Source organism: Carettochelys insculpta, chromosome 3, assembly GCF_033958435.1.
Source record: "Carettochelys insculpta isolate YL-2023 chromosome 3, ASM3395843v1, whole genome shotgun sequence".
In the NCBI taxonomy this organism is placed as follows: domain Eukaryota; kingdom Metazoa; phylum Chordata; order Testudines; family Carettochelyidae; genus Carettochelys; species Carettochelys insculpta.
The window spans coordinates 73,640,818-73,663,208 of NC_134139.1; the positions used below are offsets into that span (position 1 = coordinate 73,640,818).

General features: G+C 46.8%; 1 protein-coding gene across 2 annotated transcripts in view; it reads right to left on the bottom strand.

Moving 5' to 3' along the window:
* Window positions 1–1,058: 1,058 nt before the first annotated feature.
* The window catches only part of MTR (5-methyltetrahydrofolate-homocysteine methyltransferase), a 132,691-nt gene continuing 111,358 nt past the window's right edge, over window positions 1,059–22,391 (bottom strand). For both annotated transcript variants that reach the window (XM_074990112.1, XM_074990111.1), the window contains 8 exons: window positions 14,673–14,771; window positions 13,560–13,635; window positions 11,396–11,551; window positions 8,952–9,148; window positions 6,958–7,158; window positions 5,087–5,279; window positions 1,711–1,823; window positions 1,059–1,570 (listed from right to left, as the gene is read on the bottom strand). In XM_074990112.1, the coding sequence (XP_074846213.1) occupies window positions 1,484–1,570; window positions 1,711–1,823; window positions 5,087–5,279; window positions 6,958–7,158; window positions 8,952–9,148; window positions 11,396–11,551; window positions 13,560–13,635; window positions 14,673–14,771 (1,122 nt within the window). In that variant the 3' untranslated portion in view covers window positions 1,059–1,483. The remainder of the gene's footprint in view (window positions 1,571–1,710; window positions 1,824–5,086; window positions 5,280–6,957; window positions 7,159–8,951; window positions 9,149–11,395; window positions 11,552–13,559; window positions 13,636–14,672; window positions 14,772–22,391) is intronic.

Sequence of the window (22,391 nt, forward strand, 5' to 3'; positions counted from 1 at the left end):
TGGAAAGGAAGGACAGCCCTTCCTCCCTATTGGTCCATTAAATGGGGGGTTGACTGTATTTAAATACCAACTGATTACACACAATGTATGTACAAGGGGTTCTCTTTACAGTACAGGTCATTTTTGGACAGACACAAAACTCTGAAAGCAGGACTTTCTCCTGAATGTTTCATTAAAGTGAATAATTACATACACAGCTGAGAGCTATACTAGTGTCTACCTCAGAGATTATTACAAACATTTATAAGTAATTCAAAATTAAATATTTATTTAGAGAGAATAAACATGTAATATTATCTCTCACTTACATTCAGAAAAGATGACCAAGCACAGTAATGTGATGCAAAATTTTGTCATGTAACAGTTTTTCCAACATGGTGTTTTTGCTTAAAAAGCCATAATTAGATTAAAAATAAGTAGCAGATATTTCCAAAGGCATTTTCTTCAGTATAAGTAAGCAAAGGTACTGTAACAACAGCTTGAAAATCCAGGCACCCAAAGATTTACCTGAAGATAACATATTAAAGTCAGCAGCTCTTTTCATCTGCTAATGTGGTGTATAAATAACAGGCAAGTTTCATAATAAATTCCTGTGAGGTGAGATATATTATCCCCATTTTACAGTTACAGACAAGAGTCAGAAAGATTACTTGGTTTCCCCACTGCCAAAGATGACCTATCGGAGCTGAGAGTATTCCAGACTTCCAGTTCTGTGCTCAATCACACTATTTAATTCTTTAGAATTATACAGCATTACTGGGATTGTCTTAGAAAACCACATTATGTTTGTAGTTACAACAAAAATAATCAAAATAGCTTTAATGATACAACCTTCTTATTGCACTAATAGGACTGCTACACAAGCATGAAGGCTGGTATTCGGCTGAATACAGCAGAGGCATCAGTATAACGAGGGGTAGATTAGATCCCGAGTTGTTCCCTACCCATTACTTATGAGGTGTTCTTTCATACTATTCCCCTGTCTTTTGACTTGCTGATACACATCCCACTTCAAGACCAGACACCAAATTCTGCACCATTTTACCCTGTCAAAGTGATGCTTCGGTGCATAGGTTTGTCCCAAGATTATTAAGGAATGAGACAGTTCTCAAAACCTTACTAGTAGAAAAGATAAATAATCTGACTCCTACATCTCATTCTATATCTAGCCCAGTTACACTATCCAAGCCCAGAAATGCAGTTATGGTTATGAAGTCTGTAGAGGATTTCAGTACCACCCCCTTAACAAAGGGCATATTTAAATACAAAACTACTTAGCCAAAATTAAGAGTCAGACAAAACTATGGTGAGGTTTTTCTTTCTGTCAGCAGGTGATACTACAAAGGGAACAGTTTCCAAAGCCCAATGAGAAGTTCAGAATTTTCTAGCTTGCATCAAATGATAAGTCCAGCTCTGCGCTGTTTTCTGGAGAAGAAATTGGAAAGAGCAAAACAAATGTTTGCTCCTGGCATCCCATGAACAGTTATTCTGAATCATAACCCAGAATGGGCCCCAGCCATTTCTCAACCTCAACCACTGGCAAGTTTTTCCTCAGTGCATAATCTTCTACCTGCAAAGAAACAGAAGAAAGTAAGGAAGTAAGCAAGTAGTAAGTCTCCATATTCAATGTTTCCATCATACTCAGAAAAACTTGTTTCAATTATTTAATCAGTTTATTTATAGCTAAATATATCATGGAATCCAAATTACCTGATCTTTACATATTTTACCAACAGCAAAGTATTTGGATTTTGGGTTGGAGAAGTAGAGACCTGAAACTGCAGAGGCAGGTGTCATTGCTAGTGATTCAGTTAACTGAATACCTGAAAGAAAAAAAACAACATTTTGTTTAATAACTGAGGATAACAGGCCTCAGTTCTGGAGATATCTTGTTGTGCAAACTGCAAACTCTGTGACAGCATGTGGCAAATTCAAAAATGCAGATTCTTAAACTAAACAGGGAAACTAATAATTCCTTGTGATATTTCTTTTTACTAAATAAAGTTTATTTTCCTCTGGCACTACATTTTCAGTTTTCAATATGCAACTATTTTTCTAACAGGAACGCAGTTCTGCAGTGTAGAAGTTGTTAGGGACAATCTAGACCAAGGGTGTCCAACAGGCAGCCCAAGGGCCAAAATATGGTCCACAGAGCCTTTTTATCTGGCCTGTGGGGCTGGCTGCTGTGGTGGGACTGGCTGCTACAGGGCTGGCAGCCAGAGCGCTGAGCCACCACCAGCCCTGGGGGGCAGAGCCCCAGCTGGGGTGCAGGGCTGGTGGCAGAGTGATTTGGGGCTGCGAGGGGGGTTAAGCCTGGGGTAGGCAGGAGACAGTTTGGGGCAGTTGGGGGGCTTAAGATTGGGGGCGGTTTGGGGCTTCGTGGGGTCTAAGGCTGGGGATGGTGGTTTGGGGCTATTTTGTGTTCAGCCCCCCAGGACACACAAAAAAATTGCCTTGTGGCCCCCCCGATGAAAAAAGGCTGGACGCCTCTGAATTAGACATTCTGGTATCTGGCAAGGGAGCATTAGGGGGTTGTGCGATAGTTTGGGGTTGTGCGATTCGCATTGAGATAGCTAACATTTGAAACACCAACAGAAGAGGACTAGAGCAGTTCATATGTTCTAAGAAAGAGAAGTTACTCACCTGTAGTAACGATGGCTCTTCGAGATGTGTCCCCGTGGGTGCTCCACAATAGGTGTCGGGCTCACTCGGCGCCGCAGATCGGAAATCTTCCAGCAGTTTCTCCTGGATCGCGCATGCGCCGGTGCGCGCCACCCCCCCCGCGCGCCCCCGGCCACGTGCGCGATCCGGTCCCTGCCAGTTCCTTGACCAACTGCCTCGAATGCTCCTGAAAAACACTAGACAGAGATCCGAAGCGGGGAGGATGGGTGGGTGGTGGAGCACCCACAGGGACACATCTCGAAGAACCATCGTTACTACAGGTGAGTAACTTCTCTTTCTTCTTCGAGTGGTCCCCATGGGTGCTCCACAATAGGTGACTACCCAGCAGTAACCCAAGTAAGGAGGTGGGTAATGGGTTTATGTGCAGCTTGCCCCCGAGAGGACTGCTGTCGACAGACGGGTATCCTCTTAGAATACCCGAGGCAGGGCATAATGCTTGGCAAAGGTGTCATAGGATGACCAGGTCGCCGCTCTACAGATGTCTGTTAACGCAATGCCTTTGAAGAAGGCTGTTGACGCCGCCACCGCCCTGGTGGAGTGAGCCCTGGGCGGGGCCAGCAAAGGAGTCTTTTGAAGTTCAAAGCACATTTTTTATACAGGACACAATGTGTTTTGAGATTCTCCAGGAAGAGAGACCTTCTCCTTTTGACCTGGGAGCAAGAGAGACTAGAAGCCTGTCCATTTTCCGGAAGGACTTAGTTCTGTCTGTGTAGAAGGCCAACGCTCTCCTCACATCTAGGAGATGCAGGCGTGCCTCCTTGCCGGAGCTGTTAGGCTTCGGGTAAAACGAGGGTAAAACTATTGGCTCGTTAAGATTGGACTCCGAAGAGACTTTTAGAACAAAGGCTGGGCGCAGCCTTAAGGTTACCGCCTCCTTTGAGAATACTTTGCAGTGCGGCGTTGCCATCACTGCCGCGAGCTCACTCACACTGCGGGCTGACGTAGTTGCAAGGAGGAAGGTTGTTTTTATCGTAAGGAGACGTATGGGAACTGTGGCTAATGGTTCAAAAGGTGGACCCGATAGCGTGCTGAGCACCAAGTCCAAATTCCACGATAGTGGAAGCGGTTTCCAAGGGGGGGTACAGGTTTACCAGCCCCTTCAAAAACCTGGTAACAATAGGATGGGCGAATACCGTGGGCCCTTCCTCTGTATGCCGAAAAGCTGATATAGCGGCGAGGTGGACCTTTAGCGAGGATAGAGAAAACCTGCCTCTCTTGAGGTCCAATAAGTATTCTAGTATTACAGGTATAGGAACGTCAAGGGGAGCTAACTGCTTGGCGGAACACCAGGCTGTGAATCGAGTCCATTTCTGCTTGTAAGTCGTCCTGGTGGAGGTCCTTCGGCTACATTCCAGGACTTGTTGTGTTCCCTCCATACATGTGCTCTTTAAGGAGCTGAGCCATGGATTAGCCATGCTTGTAGGTGCAGACCCAGAGGGTGTGGGTACACTATGGACCCTTGAGCCCACATGAGTAAGTCCGGCACCACCGGTAGAGGGAGCGGTGGGCGGTCCGACATGCACAGAAGCAAGGGAAACCATTGCTGCCGATCCCAAGCGGGACTATGAGTATCATGCGAGCTCTCTCCCTTCTGGCTTTGTGCAAGACCTTGTGGATAAGCGCTGCAGAGGAAACGTGTAAAGTAGGGAGCCCTTCCAAGGAAACATGAATGCGTCCCCCAGGGACCCCCGCCCCACTCCTGCCTTGGAGCAGTACTGGGGACACTTTTTTTTTCTGCTGATATTCTCTTTGTCTTTGCTTTCTCTCTCTTTTTTTTTTTGTTTAATAACCGAAAACAACAAATTACAAGTGGAAAAAAAACCCACTAAGTAATCTGACCCTGACCTTAGCCTGAGTGGATTCCGTCTGCAGCTGATGGCGGTTGAGAAGGAACTGGCGGGGACCGGATCGTGCATGCGGCCGGGGGCACGTAGGGGGCCAGCGCACACCGGCGCATGCGCGATCCAGGAGAAACTGCTGGAAGATTTCCGATCTGCGGCACTGGGCAAGCCCGACACCTATTGTGGAGCACCCACGGGGACCACTCGAAGAAGAAGTCCTGTTTCAGGCTCTCTGCAGACTGAAGAACACACCTCTACAACGATCTACGCTCTGTTCACTTTTGGAAGGTTTACCAACAACAACAAGTAGATTAGATTTTTTTTTTTAAATACAAGCTAGATTCTGCTACAAAATTCACTAATACACAGGATTACACTCAGATGAAAATGTTCAGTTAAAAATCCCTCCCTTGCTGTGTCAAAGTAACAATGGTGGGGAGGACAGTGACAGCAAAACAACGATCATGATTCTGGTTTTTGTTTTCATGCAGCTCTGTTTTTATGCACAAAGTTTTAATCCCTCATTCATGTCAAAGGGGATATTACAAAAAAATTGCTGGTACCTGTTGCCTCCTCAATGCTGGCAAGTTTCCACATAGTGAGTTTTTCAGTGTGGTCTGGCTGGCTTGGGTACCCAGGTGCTGGACGGATTCCATCATATCTAATCCTGCGCAAGTCTGAAATATCCAGCTGTTCACAGTTGCAGTAAGCCCAGAATTCTTTCCGGACCCTTTCATGGAGCTCCTCTGCAAATGCCTGGGAACAAAGCATCAGCATTCTTTTAATGTACAAAGACTGCCAACTAAAGCAACTTAGTCCAGCCCAAAAATGATATTGTCAGATTTCATGGACTTTCACTATGGGTGAATAAGCATCATGCAAGCAAACTGATTCTACTGAAACACACAAAAGGCCTCTCTTTCACCCATTCCATTGGTTTTGGTGGTGCTTGACGAGCCTGTGTACTGCAGGTGGGAAAAAGGTGGCCAGTAACCGGATTGTCATACATTTTGTTAGCTAGCAGCACTACAGTGCTGAGCTGTGCAGACAACGTTTAGACCTTGCCTACACTTGGCATCCGCCCTGTTTCCAGCCATGGCAGACAAACCAGTGTTGTACTCACATCATCACAAATGTCTACTTCAGACACACACAAGTGGCTATTTATGTCAGAAGAGTTTAGTTGTGTTTGAAACTGGAGAAGATCCACTAGTGCGGATTCCAGGTTTCCTTGTTTACGTTAGAAGTTTGCACCCGGATCATTCACGACTGGGATCAGGACAAAGACCCACTGTACACAAGCTCTCAGTTATGCACTCACCCCTCGCTATACAAGCACAACTGGTTCCCAACTTTCCACTCGTAGGCGACAACTCATAAGGGGGACACTAAATTCCAACTAAAATACATACACAAGTCTCTGATTGGTTCCCAGTGCTCCTAACTCAGGGAAGGAGTGGTAGCAGGTGATGCTGCTTTTGAAAGGTAAGTGAACCTGGGGTTGGGGAGGGGGGTTAAAGGCTGGGGGCAATTTTGGGGCCAAGAGCGGGAGGGAGGGTTAAAATCTGGTGGTGGCTCCGGTGGAGGAGGTGGCAGCTTGTTCCTCCGGGCTGCAGCGGTGGTACCTGGGGTGGGGAGGTGTGGTGGGCTAGGGGCTTTCAGACTGGGCCGGGGTGGGACAGGCGAGGGGGTGCATGGGGAGCTAAGGGAGTGTTGGGACCGGGCTGGGTGGAGGGGGGAAGGGGCATACGCAGGGAGTTGCCGTAGTGGAAATGTTGGGAGTGGGCCGGCCAGGGCTGCGGATCTTCCCTCCCACTAGCCAGGGACCCCACGGCTGGCTCATACAAGCGGGTGAAGTTCACTTGCTTAGTGAACAAAGGGCAGTGCATGTGTCCCTCGTTTTAGTGAGTACTCATAAGTAAAGTACTCGCTAAGGGGTGGATGAGTATACACACTGGGTCAAATTCTTCCCTTGAACAGACTTGTATGGTTACTATTAAAGTCAATGGAACCCTTGCATGTGTATCCAAAGATAGAAAAATGAGGTCAGTTTAGGGTCTAAAAATTATATGAGGAAGTTAGAGATACTTTTAAAATAGAAGCCTAGTTTACAACCTGTTTAAAGCTTTTTTTTTTGTTTTTTTTTTTGTTTGTTTTAAAAAGACATGGCGCTGAAACTCCTCTTATGATGGAAAAAAATGTGGAAAGCTTCATCAAATCTCACGTTCCCCTGGTTCTCACTCAGACTGTCCTCTCTTTCCTCAACACACATGCAGTGGCAAATAATTTAATTTCAGATCTAATGAGCAGCATATACCGCATTACATACCACCTGCTTTTATCTAAGAATGTGAAGAAGCTACTGTCAAATGAACTCTACAAAGAATTAGGGAAAAGCATAAGTAGCCATCCAGTCTGTAGTAAAATTTGCTACCTCTGCCATCCGGTCTCCCAGTGCTTTCACCATTATGCTGTTGTAGTCATCACACTGTTTCTCATATTCCTTGCACAGCGTGTCTACCCCAAAGCAGGCAACAGCAAACAGGCCTAAATAGTCATGAACACCAGAGTCCAAGGGGGCTATGAAGTCAGACAGGCAGTAATAAGGGTCTGTGCAGGCAGAGTCTTTTTCAGCCTAAAGTTAAAAGAACAAAAACAAAAAAGTTGCATCCAACAAAATAATGAGCTTTTTTTAAACTCAAGCAGACTTAGAAATGGGTCCAGCTACCCTCCCTCAACTCAACAGAAGACAAACTGTTATTTTTGAAACCACAAGGACTTATAGGTACAAGATACTCCTGTCGATATCAAATATCAGGAGGCAAGTATTATATGCCAGGCCTTCCCCTCTATCTGAATCAGAGCGGAAAAACCCTCTTTCAGTTCTGTACAGCAGTTCCACACATCAGACAGTGGAATTTTCTGTCTTCAGTCAGGGAGATGTGTACATTTAGGAAGGACAGGCAAGCAGAAAAAAGGAACATTAGGCAGATCTGAGGAGAATTTTGATTTTTCAGTTAGCAAATTCTGACTCATTTATTCAAGTGGTGGGTAACCTGAAGCCCATGGCCCATCAGGGTTCTACATGCGACCTGTGCAACCTCCCTCCCTCCCCCTTGCCTCCACTTCTCTTTTGCGCAGGGGACCCTGCACATAGCTACTCCTCCCTCTCCCTCACAGAAATTCTGGAGCACTGCCAATCCCCTGATTCACACCTTCTCCCCCTCCCTGAGAGCTTGAATGCTGTGAATCAGCTGATTTGTGGCCTTCAAGCTCTGGGACAAAGGAGTAGGAGCAGGGACAGGGTGCAAATCAGCTGATTCATGGTGCTCTGGAAATGCTGGAAGGCAGACAGAGAAGAAGGGACAGGACATGTTCAGGGAAGAGGCTGGTGGAGGCTTAAGGGAAAAGGTGGAGTGGGAATGGGGTTGCACCAGAAGGGAGGGCTGAGCAGCTCCTGGCAAAATGTGAAGTGAAACACAGTTAAAACAAGGGCACTTGTGAGGTACATGCTGATTGCATCCAACACAGTGAGAGCCATGCCTCCCTTTGCTTCCTTGTGTTACTTTTGCTAGCAATTCAATTTGGCTCTAGTAATGGATCACTTTGTGTTGAAAAGGCATGATAAAGAAGGAGAATCAAGTCCAGTGTATTTAACTTTATTCTTGGGGTCCTGGTTAGTGCACATACCTGATTTCAATTTTGTGGCCCACTGAAATGAAGGAGGGTCACTCATGTGGCCCCTTCACAACTCTTGGTTGCCCATCACTGAATATTCAGTGGGCATAGCACTAGAAAATAAAGACCAATATAACACTGGCCAGCAAGAAATGAAGCAGGTTAATTGAGAGCCCTTCTTCATCTTTAGCACAAATTATTTTTCATTTGTGCTACATGAGAGCTTTTGGTTTGGGACATGATTCTGTAAGCTGCAGAGGGCCATGATCTATTGTCATTCTAGGTGGTCAAGGTTTCAGAGTGTTTGGGCCCGGTCACTTCAAACAATTCATTCTGTGTATCAGTCCAGCTGGCTTACTGAAAACCATGGTAAGGGTGCATGTACAAATGTACCCCTCTTTCACAACTGAAAGCATGAAAAGTGAACACAAGTGCTACAGGGAAAGGAAACAGCTTCTCAAACACTGGTTGAATCCCATTCCCAAAAAGGCAAGAGAAAACCCAGAGAAAGGAGAAGGAAAACTGAACATAGGACATCACACTCATCACAAAGGGTAACAAGTGAGACTTTTCAAAGTGAAGTTAAAGCCCAAGATCAGCCAGGGATCAGGAGATGCCTCTTCCTTTGCAGATTTCTCTCTTATAGGTAACTTCATGCTGAAAATGAACTATAACATAATCCCTTAGTTTTATCTTCACAAACCAACACAAGTCACTTTATACAGATCAGCATATGCTCCATCTTCCTACCTGCTGCCTTAAGCCATAAAATTTAGCTATTGGTTCTGCAGACTGCAATGACTCTTCTGTTGCGTACAAATGAATATCATCTTGAACACTCTGTGCTGGCCAGAACCCAACCAGGCCTCTGGCTTGCAATTTCTTTTGCCTAATCAAAGTTTTTAGTAGGCTTTGAGCATCATTATAAACTCTTTTGGCTTCTTCTCCTACGCAAAAAAAAATAGGGGAGAGAGAGAGAAAGAGAGATGATGACTACAGTCAAGCTTCCAGACCTCCCCAGCTCAATTTTTTTTTAAATAAACATACTTAGGCAATAACCCTTCTATTTCATCTTTGTTATTGGTTACCACTTTAGAATTCTTTCTGTTGCTAACACAGAAGGTGTCCATGCTGTCATGGTAATACAGTTGCAATAATACATATGCTGTAAAAATGTTTCAGACAGCAGAATTCTAATACAAATGTTAAGCAAAAGTGATCCTGACAGACTGTATATGAATGTACTTACATGCCATACACCCTTGATTTAACGGACTAATGTGGGGGAAGGGTGTTTGTTAATCCCAGACGTCCATTACATCAGAGGGTTTACTGAGACCCATCCCTGCCAGGTGCCTCCAGTCCTCCACCCGCATCCCACAAAACGCCTGCTACTCACTGCCACAGGAGGAGCCACCAGAGCCTGGTGCTGTCGCTGCTGGGGGCCCCGCCGTGGTGGGGACTCTGTTGCGCTAGGGCCCCTGCCGTGGTTGGGGGTCCCGCTGAAGCAGCAAGGGTACTGTTGTGCATGGCAGCAAAAGCCCCACTATGTGGCAGCAAGAGCCACCGTCACCACTGGAGCCACCACATGCTTCTCCCACCAGGGATAGGCCATGTACGCAAGTGCCATCTGCCTGTGTATATGCCACACCCCTGGTGGGAGGAGCACGTGGCAGCTCTTGGGGGGAGAGACAGCGGCTCCTCCAGGCCACAGTAACTCTGCAGCAGTAAGTCCTTCGAGGGAGGGGGCGGGTATTTAGCGTTTGACAGGCCCTGGTTAAGCAGACTTTGGGACCAACGCAAGCCATTGTTCCAAAAGTCTGCTAAATCTGGTTCTGTAAAATCAAGGGTTTACTGTACCCCTGAAATCATTGTGATTGGGATCCCCCTTACTCCCAAATACATCACAGAATCTGTGCTGTAAACTCGTATCCATGTTTTTCAGTTGGCTGCTTTAGAAGAGTGAACTCAAGTATGTTCATTCAAACACAAAAGATCACATAGAAAATCCTTGCTTTGATCGTATCCATTTCTTAGCTCTCAATTTCACCAGACGCATTTACAGACTGTTACTACTGTAAATGACATACTTCATGTATTATGTCACACACCAAATTATCTAGCTTTCCCATATAGTTAGAGCCCTGTGTGGATACAAAATTTATATCCACATCCAAGCTGCAAACTCGGTCCACAGATATTTGCATCCACAGATTTGAAGGGCTCAAAATATGGTACAGTAGAAAAAGCTCTAATTTTTAGAGCTTTGGATACTCTTGCAGCACTTTTAAAAATACAGCGCAGATAATACAATATGGGCACTAGGACAGTCCAGTGATGCTGTCCAACAATAAACAGACATATCAAACACATTGACCATTTTAATTTCTTTCCCATCATCAAAATGCTTTCTGTTCTTTTGACATAAAAGTGAACTCTTTATACAGTAGTGCCTCGATTTATGCGAGGGTTGTTTTCCCATGCACCCTCATGTAGCAAATTTTGTGTAAGTCAGGGGATGGCTTTTTCCTCAGTGGAATGCACATTCTGCAGCTGCAAAGCTAAACCTGGTGGTGGGTTGTGGTTGTGGGAGGGGGTTGGGGGGTAAGCCTGGGGTGGTTAGGGCTGCGGGGGGAGGGAGGTGGAGTTGAGCTGGAGCTGCGTGCAGGGAGAGGATGCAGTTGAGGCGGGGTGGGGGGGTTGAGCAAGATCCACACACACGGATGGTTAGCTGGAGCCATGCTTGGGTGGTGAGTCGGGCTGTGAGGGGTTTGAACCGGGGAGGGGGGGTTGAGCCAGAGCCTTGTGTGTGGGGTGGTAAGCCGCAGCTAGAGCCGGGTGTGGGGGTGGGGGATGAGCTGGAGCTGTGCCTGGGTGATGAGAGGGTTCGGGGGGTGTTGAACTGGGGCCACACAGGGCCAGGGGTGTTGAACCAGGGGCGGGAGGAGTGGGATTTTGAGTTGCCTTGACTCGCATTAATGCAAATTAAGTGCCACTCGAAATCGTGCATTTTGAGGGTTTACTGTAGTTGGGTCCTAAACATTTCTCACCTACTGTTAATTACTGATCTTTTGTATTTATATCTTATTAAAGCATGTTCTGATTCATGCATTTGTGAACAATCAGAATCCGTATTTTAAATAACCAATTAGTCTGAATTGCCTTGGTACAAATATTTCTATTTCAGTACTCACCCACTGCTTTATCATTAAAGATTTTAGGAAATCCTCTGTTGGGATATTTGCCCCGAAGTTGCCAGACATCAAAAAAAGGCTTCCAGTCAATGTATTCCATAAGCCTCTCCAGGTCATAATCTTCAAACACTTGAGTGCCAAAGAATTTGGGTTTAACTGCAGGAGTTTAAAGGAGTTTGTCATGAAGGGAATACCACATTTTGCTGAATCTTTCACATCTACGCAAGTAAACACAAACACCATTTATAACCTTGTTTTCTCCTTCCCCACCCACGTACCACAAAGTATTTCAAGATTTCATCTGTCATACGACAGTCACAATACATTGTCAATCTATCATACTCCTATTTTGTGTTACACTAGCCTAGAAGATTATCTAGCGTTAGTTCTGACATAAAATTTAAAGCTCTTTCATTAGTTCATCCAAATCAATTACTAGTGTGTACCTGATTGTGCTAGACTCATTATCTTGTTTATCGTAGGTCAGGACTGGGCAGATGCATAAACTACCCTCCATTAGATGCTTTCTATACTGATGCTTTTAGATCCAACTCTTCAGCGCAGACATAGCCCAAATCACCAGCACTGTGTACTGTAGAGTTCCATATAAAAGCTTTTGCAACTCCCACAATAGCCCTTAGGGTGGGGATTGGGGGTGCATGTGCAATGGCGGATCCTTGTTTTGGTGTAGCTCAAGGGTCAGCCAAATTCAGCCCTCCAAATATCAAGATCCAGCTTGTTGTGATACTTTGGCCAACGACATCCTTCAGTCCAGTGGGACCCTCAGGCTGGCTCCCTGTGGGCCACAGCCCCACACACTGCTCCAAGAAGCCAGGTGCAACGCCATGTGTGTCTCAGTGCTGCATGACCCATGCAATAGGGCCTCTGGGCACTGCCCATACCCCCAGCACAATTCTTCCAGCTCCCACTGGCTGGAAACTAGCCAATGGGAGCTGCCAGGGCTATCCTTGTGGGCACGTATTGTGGGCAAAGTCTCTCCCCCTGCTCCCCACAAGGTGCGCACAACACAGATGCATATGGCCCCAGGAGCCGGCCACTGGGCAATGAGCAGGGCTGTGGGAGGCAGGGAGCCTGCCTGAGGATCTTGTTGGGTTGCTGGCCAGGTGCCACCTATTACAATAAGCACCTGCTGGTCACAGCCTGTAACTGGCTCGCTACTCCCACCCTCCCCACTAACTTCCTCCCCCGGTTACAAAGCAAACCCTCTGAAAACCTTCCTGTACCCTTGCCCCTGCTTGCAACTCCCTCCTAGGCTTTGTACCCTCCTCCCTGCAGCAGGTCAGAATCCTCTCCTGCACCCCAGTCCTCTCCCGCAGGGTCACAACCACCTCCTTCACTCAAACTCCTCCCAGACTCCACACTGCCTCTTGCACCCCGACCCCCTATACTAAGCTCCCTTCCGCACCCAGTGTCCACCCCAGACCCTGCACCTCGTCCATGGAGTGCAGGTCATGACCACTTACCAAATTCCCCTCCCCATCAAAAACTATTGCCCACCCCAGTGTAGCTACTGGTTCAGCACTTGTATCTTTCCCACCTTTTATAACAATAATAATATTATAATTATTTATTATTATCTTTTGTTACCTCAGTAGAGAAGATTAATTACTGGAAACTGAGTGTTGTGTGTCAGACTTGTGAAAACAGGTACTATTGAGATGATATCAAAGGAAATTGTGGAATCTCTATCATTGGAGGTTTTTAAGAACAGGTTAAACAAACACCCGTCAGGAACAGTCTAGTTAATACTCACTCTTGTCTTAAGTACAGGGGACTGGACTAGAGGACGTACTAAGATTCCTTCTAGCCCAACAATTCTGATTTAATTACGTATATTCTCATAAATCTTTGTTTTTAAAACAACATAACACACTCAGTTTTCGGCAACATCTAAAAAGATTTATGTGGCCATGTTTTTCCAAAGTTTGAAATCAGAAGAAACAAAAATAAACATATTAGAGCCAAACATCTGCAAGAAAGGGAGGAGAAAGTTTCATTTTAGGCCACTTGTGAAACAACTCTACCTCAAAGTTAACAGGTACCAGTTTTTCAAATCATTGTATTTCCTCTAAGACAGAACACCCAACTATATCCAGTGAAGTTATGAAGTACTAAGTGTTCAATTAAAAAAATACAAACTGACCTGGTTTACAGTCTGACAGCCAGTCTGTATGGAAACCTCTTCTCCTGGCTTGCTCTAATGACAAATACCTTCTTTCCTTTAAGGAAAAAAAGGGTATGTTTATGTAATCTCTCATCTTTGAACGAAGTAACTTCAATGACTTTGTTACAGACTGAAATAATTTTGTCGATATGTCTGAGGACAGCTTTAATTTCATCAACTAGCAAGTATCTTGTTAACACTAACACAATATGTAACTTACAATGAACTACTCAATTTACTGTACTACTGTTAACTGACAGACATTTCTAGTTGATCTGCCTGTAAGCTCATCAAGAATTAATCTCCCTACATAAATATAAATTTCTTTATTAGTTCAACAAAATAAGTACAGATATATAGGAAACTACTATTTTTTACCTCTGGTTAATCTTGCTTAGAGCAAGTCTAGATGACAGTGGTAAAAACATCAGTGGTTGCCAGCACATAGAATGAAATCCTGGTCCAGTGAAGATAATAAAAAATTTGCCATTGATTTCAGTCAGGTCAGGAATTCACCCTTGGTTTATACTATAATTGCCAGAGTTGTGGGTGTTACCAGCAGAGGACCTTAGCTTTGGAATCAACCACTTGCAAAGAAACCACATCAGAGGCAGTTGACCTTTAGGCATGCTTCTTTGTCTGTCTTGTTACATGGAGGACCTACGAGTCATCTTCAGTGCATGTGGTACCCATATCTCTCATATTCAGTCTGTCTTCAAATCAGTTTTGCCTCCCTCCCAATATACCTAAAACTCTGCCTTGGCTGTCTGACCAAAACCCTTGTCCAGGCCCTCTTCTCCATTCTTGTGCAGGTTCCTAACTTTGGACTTAACTGCAGTGTAAATGACAATGCCAATCTGGCCTTTCCTGAGTGAGTGCCGAGAGGTGGGTAGTTTCCTTTATGGGCTACATAATTGCCATATTAAATGTAATTAAATTTGTAATATTAAATGACTTGCACTATATGTTTTCCATTGATGTATATGCCCAAAGATCATTAACATATGGAATTTGTTTTACAAGTAATAATTATATAAGGACCAATCATTTTAGAAAAGAATTTAATTCCATACACAATGCAGTTTTATTCACCTTGAGAGATTCATAGTGGTCCTGTCTAATGTCTTCATACTCCTCTATTATTTCTTCAAAGAAATCATCCTTCAGGTTTTCATCTAGCAGCTGAGAGCACTGAGAAAGCAAAATGGAGTTTTAACATAAGAACACTGCTGCAGCCTGGACAAGTTTGAACTTCAAAGTGAGTTCACGCCTTTCATGCTCCAGCTTCCGTGGACCTTGTGACCAACCTAGCAACTCAAGAAACATGCTTGAGAGACCTTATTGAATTAAGTTCTAGTAAATTAGGGGTTCAGTTTATTAAATTAACAGTTTATGTAATATTGTAGGCCAGGGTTATACATGACTGCTCTCTGGGAGGAGACAGGAAGTGAACCCTGGGAAGTGTTATGAACTTCAAAGGATTATACAGAATGGTGTGCCAGACAAGAATGGACTTTTGGGACAGTATCAAGTGGTCTGCCAGGGGAAACACTCATGCAAAAACCTAGTTGTTGGTAGCTACACTTTAACAACAGCATTACTATTTGCTGATTACTGCTTCCTAGAGTTTCAACATCAACAGCTCCAGCTGTATTAAGGACTGACATGATCATTGCTTGCTGGTTGTTTTGAATTTGCAGCAACAGAACCTTCCCACCCCCTTTGTGGGTTTGAAGGCCTGACTCCCTGACAGAACATGTGTTGGAGTTGGGAGTGATCTCAGGTAAGCTTGTGGAGGCAGTGGTGAGGACATGCGGAGAGTTGGGAAGTTGGTTTATTGAACGGGTAGAGGTATGAGACAAGGAGAGCCAATATCACCAAGTGTCTTCATCGTGCATCTGAAGAGAGTGATGAACAAGATCAAAGAAGAGGTAGAAGGGATCTCTGTGCACAGGATAAGAATTAACAACTTGAGGTTGGCAGAGGATATAGTTATCACTGAGGAAGATGAGGAGAAGCTAGTGAAAATGGTGCATGTGTTAAACAAGGAAGGAAAGCGGAACAGAATGATTATGAACATTGATGAAACAAAAACAATGGTATCTGGAGATAAGGAAATAGGAAGGAAAATCAGTGTAGATGAGACTGAACTAGAGAACATGGAGAAATGCACATATCTGTGGAGCAACAATGTATGATCTATATTTTAAGAAGGAAATATTGACTAGAATAGTGAAAGCAAGAGTGAGTTTGAAGGCAATGGATAAGATCTGGAAAAGCAAAGTGATTAGCTTAGGAATGAAGCTGAGCATCTTGAAAATGTGTAGTCAACAACATGTTGTACAGATGTAAGACATGGGTGGTAACGGACAATTATAAGAGAAGAATATTGGCATTTGAGAGGAGATGTTATAGAAAGATCCTGAGAATAGGATGGATACAGAAGGTTAGCAACGAGGAATTATTTAGGAAGACAGAGCTGAAAGGGAACCTTCTGCAGAAGGTTATACACTAGAAGTTACAGCTATTCGGGCATATTTGCAGAATGAATGAAGAACGAGAAATCAAGACCCTGTTATTCAGCATAATGGATGGCTTGACAAGGAGAGGCAGACCCCACAGAGAATGGGTAAATGATATAGTAGATTGGTGCGGAGCTAGTCTACAGAAATGAAGCCACTCCACACTGGACAGAGAAAGATGGAAGGAAACAGTGAGAGAAGCATCAGACACCAACGGGTGCTGATGATAATGAGGTAAGCTTATTAGTATGTATGTAGATTTTCTTGGTTTTTTAAATAAGTTTACTCTAATGGATTCACTTTCAAAATAAATGTTTGCTTGGAAAGAGCTGTATGGTAACTTGTGACGTCTGGCAATCACAGCAGGAAAAACAGACTCACGCTGGCGTGGGATCAAGAGAGAGGATAGCTAAGGAGCATACAGCAGGAGCCTTTGGTGAAGCTTGGAGCAAGGGATACCAGTGCAGCTGCAGAACCAGAATGGATCTCATTTAGCTCATAGTGCTGATGAAGGGCCCAATCCCATAACAAAACTACCATATTGTAGATAAGAAATTATGTAAAAATATTTTAAAGCAATACTATAACACTGATTGGTGCAACCAGACTACAGCTTCTAGCCCTGTCCTCTACTGTCAGCTCTCATAAAATTCTGAGAGTGCTGAAAAACAATCCCCAGAAAGGCACAGATTAGGATGCACCCTGCCTCTCTTTCTCTTGCTGTCAAGAGTCCCTCAGATGAAACCACTACTGGTGGTTTGCTCCCCACTGCCTGCACCCCTTCTTGTTCCTGGCCCAAGAGAGCTGTTAGAAAACATATGAAGATGGAAGTAAGGAGTGGGAACTCCCTGCAGGCGTGATTCCAGATGGGTCCCAGCTTGCTAGAGGCCACCCCTCCACATCATAAAGTCAAAATACAGTCCAGGACATTAGTTGGTTCCCAGAGAACATTGTTCTAAGAACCAGCCAAATGTTAGTCATTTTAACAGCTAATGTGAGGGAAAGGAAGCCACTGAAAATGGCCAATACCTTGTACATAGAGAAAAGAATGAATTAAACCACACCTCCTGCCCTGTCACTATAGGGAGGTGCTAGGGTGCAGTTACCCACTCTGTCACCACTGCCAGATGAAACGGGCAGCATGTGCACAGCAGGACAGCCACCCAGTTCTGCTAAGGAGATAAGAAAAGAAGGAGAAGGCCTTTCTCTTCCCACTGAGGAATCACAGATTGCTAGAACTGAAAGGGACCTTGAGAGGTCTTCATGTCCAGCCCCTGCCCTCACAGCAGGACCAAAGAGGTTTCCAGAGAAACAGGGGAGAGGGTATGCAAGGGAAGCCTGCTAGGGAGGCTACAGGCAGAAAAGGCACGTCAGGAATGTGGGGAGTGGGCAGAAGCGCTGTGTGATAGCCTGTTCACCCCATATCATCCCAGAAGCAATTAAAGTGCTTCAGAAAGTTCCCATTAACCTTACAGGCCACACTGGGGTAGAGTCAGTATCCAATGACAAGCACTGATTGGAGCATGAAAGAGAAGTTACTCACCGTAGTAACGGTGGTTCTTCGAGATGTGTCCCCGTGGGTGATCCACGTTAGGTGTCGGGCTCGCCCCGGCGCTGCAGATCGGATCTTCCAAGCAGTTTCTGCTGGACCGCGCATGCGCTGGTGTGCACCGCTCCCTTGCGCGCTCCTGGCCACGTGCACGATCCGGTACCCGCCAGTTCCTTGACCAACCGCCTCGGATGCTCCTGCAAAACACTAACAGAGATCCGAAGCGGGGAGGATGGGCGGGTGGTGGAGCACCCACGGGGACACATCTCGAAGAACCACCGTTACTACGGTGAGTAACTTCTCTTTCTTCTTCGAGTGCCCCCGTGGATGCTCCACGTTAGGTGACTACCCAGCAGTAACCCAAAATAGGAGGTGGGTAATCGGATCATGTGCAGCTTGTCCCCGAGAGGACCGCTGTCGAGAGCTGGGTAACCTCTTGGAATACCCTGTGAAGGGCGTAGTGTTTGGCGAAGGTGTCATAGGATGACCAGGTCGCCGCTCTGCAAATGTCTTTTAGTGCAACACCCTTGAAAAAGGCTGTTGATGCTGCCACCGCCCGAGTGGAGTGAGCCCTGGGCGTGGCCAGTAAAGGAGTCTTGTTGAGTTCGTAGCACAGTTTTCTGCAGGATACGGTGTGCTTCAAGATTCTCTGCGAAGAGAGACCTTCTCCTTTCGATTTGGGAGCAAGAGAGACTAGGAGTCTATCCGTTTTCTGGAAGGACTTCGTCCTGTCTATATAGAAGGCTAGCGCCCTCCTCACGCCCAGGAGGTGTAGGCGCGCCTCTTTGTTAGAGTTATGAGGCTTTGGATAAAACAAGGGTAAAACAATAGGTTCGTTAATATGAAACTCAGAAGAAACTTTAGGAACAAAGGCTGGATGCAGCCGTATGGTTACCGCCTCCTTGGAAAAAACAGTGCAGGGCGGCGTTGCCATAACTGCCGCAAGCTCGCTCACCCTGCGAGCTGACGTGATTGCGAGAAGGAAGGTCGTCTTTATCATAAGGAGGCGGAGGGAAACCGTGGCTAAAGGCTCGAACGGTGGTCCCGTTAGCGCACTAAGCACCAGGTCCAAGTTCCACGAAGGTGGAAGCGGTTTCCGAGGGGGGTATAGGTTTACCAACCCTTTGAGGAACCTGGTAACCATGGGATGGGCGAACACCGTGTGTCCTTCCTCTTCGTGTCTGAACGCCGAAATGGCGGCAAGGTGGACCTTTAACGAGGATAGTGAGAGTCCTCCTCTCTCGAGGTCCAGTAAATACTTTAATATAACAGGTATAGGCACCGAAAGGGGGGCTAACTGATTGGTAGAATACCATGCCGTGAAGCGAGTCCATTTCTGCTTGTAGGTCTTCCTGGTGGAAGTCCTCCTGCTACTTTCTAGGACTTGTTGCACTTCCTCCGTACATGTGCTCTCTAGGGAGCTGAGCCATGGATTAACCACGCTTGTAGTCACAGGCCTTGGGGGTGGGGATGCACTATGAACCCCTGGGCTTGCGTGAGCAGATCCGGCGCCACCGGGAGGGGCATCGGTGGACGGTCCGACATGCGCAGAAGTAGGGGGAACCACTGCTGTCGATCCCACATTGGGACTATCAGGGTCATTCGGGCTCCTTCTCTCCTGGCTTTCTGCAAGACTTTGTGGATCAGCACTGTGGGAGGAAAAGCGTAAAGCAGGGGGCCCCTCCAGGAGATCGCGAATGCATCCCCCAGGGACCCCTGTCCCAGTCCTGCCCTGGAGCAGAATCGTGGGCACTTCTTGTTGTGTTGAGTGGCAAACAGGTCTATCTGGGGAAAGCCCCATGCGTGAAAAATCGGTCATAGCAGATCGGGATGGATCTGCCACTCGTGCGTGAGTGCGAAACGCCTGCTCAGCTGGTCTGCCTTCACATTGTGAGCACCTGGTAAGTAAGAGGCTTTCGAGGTTATATTGTTGGCGATGCACCAATTCCACAACCAGACTGCTTCCGCACATAAGGCACGGGACCGAGCTCCTCCTTGCCGATTTATATAAAACATGGTGGAGGTATTGTCTGTACTGATCCCGACTACTTTGCCTTGTATATGGTCTCGAAAGTGTCTGCAGGCGTTGAACACCGCTCTGAGCTCCAGTATATTTATGTGCAGTGACTGTTTTGTGGAGGACCACAGTCCTTGCGTCACCTCTTCGCCCATGTGTGCTCCCCACCCTATGTTGGAGGCATCTGTAGTAAGAAAAACCGATACTTGTGGTTAGTGGAAGGGTACCCCTGTTAGCATGTTCTTGGGGTTTACCCACCATTGCAGGGATTTGCGCACCTCTGTCGTGGGCGACACCACCCTGCGAACGGTGTGTGCTGCCGGTTTGCATACGCTCGCCAGCCAGTGCTGCATGCTGCGCATGTGTAACCTGGTGTTCTGTACTACGAACGTCGCTGCTGCCATGTGGCCCAGCAGCTGTAAGCACGTCAGAACCGGCACCGTAGGGCTGAAGGTGATGACTTGCACGAGGGAGCCGATGGCCTGAAAGCGTGTCTCTGGTAGATACACTCTGGCTGTAATAGAATATTCGCGTGCCCCTATGAACTCTATGTCCTGTGTGGGGTCTATCTTTGATTTTGCCAGATTGATAACCAGGCCGAGCGAAGAGAACGTGCCTGCTGTGACGCGTATCATGCGTAGTACCTCCTCCTTCGAGGCCCCTTTGAGTAGGCAGTCGTCCAGATATGGGAATATAAATACCCCGTCTGTGCAGGTAGGCTGACACCACTGCCAAGGTCTTGGTGAAGACTCTGGGGGCCGAGGAGAGGCCGAACGGTAGGACCTTGTATTGAAAATATTCTTTGCCTACCATGAACCGGAGGAATCGCTGGTGAGCCGAATGGATAGTTATGTGAAAATACGCGTCTTGTAAGTCAAGGGCTGCGAATCAATCTCCATCGTCCAGTGCCATAAGGATGGAGGCGATTGTGATCATCCAAAAGCGTTGCTTGCCCAGGTACCGGTTGAGGCCTCGAAGATCTAAGATGGGCCTCCAGCCTCCTGTCTTTTCTCCGTGAGGAAGTATCTGGAGTAGAACCCTTTCCCTTGCAGTTGCTCCGGCACTCTTTCCACTGCCCCTATGAGCATAAGATGGTCTACCTCCTGCTTGAGTCTCGCTTCATGGGAGGCATCCTGCAGGTGGGGCCTGGGTGGAGGTCATGGCGGTGGGAGCGACTGGAAGGGGATCGCGTACCCCGTGGCTATGATCTCCAGCACCCATTTGTCTGTGGTGATCCTTTGCCACTGGTCGTAGAATGGTCGGAGGTGATGGTGGAATACCAGCTTTGGATGATATTGTGTGATGGTAGTGATGGCGCAGCCCTGGATCTGTGTGTCAAACTTGTGGCCTCTGGCCCTGCCCCGAGGACGCATGGCTCTGTTGGGAATGTCGCCTGGGAGTTCTATATTGTTGATGCTGTTGATGTAGCCCTTGCTCGTAACCCCTGTGGTACTGGGGACGCTATGGCTGATACTGGTACCGTCTTTGCTGAGGGTAGTACTTTTTCTTTCTGTATGGAGGGGTGTAGATCCCTAAGGTCCTAAGAGTGGCTCTTGAGTCTTTACTGGAATGAAGGACCGAGTCAGTTGATTCAGCAAACAGCTTCTGCGTGTTGAAGGGGAGATCGACGATCTTCGCCTGCAGATCCCTCGGTATACCTGAGGTTTGGAGCCAGGACTCCCTTCGCATTACCACTGCCGTAGCTGTTGAGCGTGCTGCTGTGTCCGCAACATCCAGGGCGATCTGAACTCCCGTCCTCGAGGCCGCGTAGCCTTCTTGCACGATAGCCTTGAGCACCGGCTTCTTGTCCTCTGGAAGCGAGTCCATGAGGGAGGTTAACCTAGAGTAGTTGTCGAAATTGTGGTTCGCTAGATGCGCTGAGTAATTCCCCATTCTCAACAGTAGGGTGGAGGAGGAGTACACCTTTCTGCCAAACAGCTCCAGTTTCTTGGCATCTTTGTCCGTTCCCCCTGTTTTGAACTGAGACGTTTCTGATCTCTGTTGAGACGATTCTACCAACAGAGAATTTGGTTGCGGGTGGCTGAATAGGAACTCCATGCCCTTCGCCGCCACAAAGTATTTCTTGTCTGCTCTCTTGTGGACAGGCGGAATAGTCGTAGGGCTCTGCCATATTGTGGTGGCGGACTCCAAGATTGCTTCGTCAAGTGGTATGGCTATTTTAGAGGAGGCCGGAGGTCTCAGATTTTCAAGGAGCTTATGGTGCTTCTCTTGCACCTCTGCTGTCTGGATCCCTTGCGTGAAGGCCACCCTTTTAAACAGTTCTTGGAACTGTTTGAGATCATCCGGAGGATGGACGTCCCCCAGGGCCGCAGCCTCATCCAGGGAGGACAACGAGGAACCGCTAGGGTACGCCTCTCTGGACCCCTCCGGGTCCTGTTGACAGTGGTACATCCACTCGTTAGAAGCTTGCGATGGAAAATCCCGGGGTTCCAGAACCAACTCCCCCTGAGATATCTGAGTCTCTGTCCCCGTTCGCGATTGCCCTCGGGGACACGGAACCGTCTGTGGGGATCTGTCCCTGGTAGTATGCCTATGGTGTCTATGCCTCGCATGATAGGGGTGACCATGGCAACAGGGGCACTGCTCCTGGGATGGTGACCTGGACCACTCCCTTGGTGCATACCCCCTACGTCTGGGGGAGCGAGATCTTCTGGAGACCTGGGACGCTGGAGAGACCGATTTGTGATAGTACTCAAGTGGCT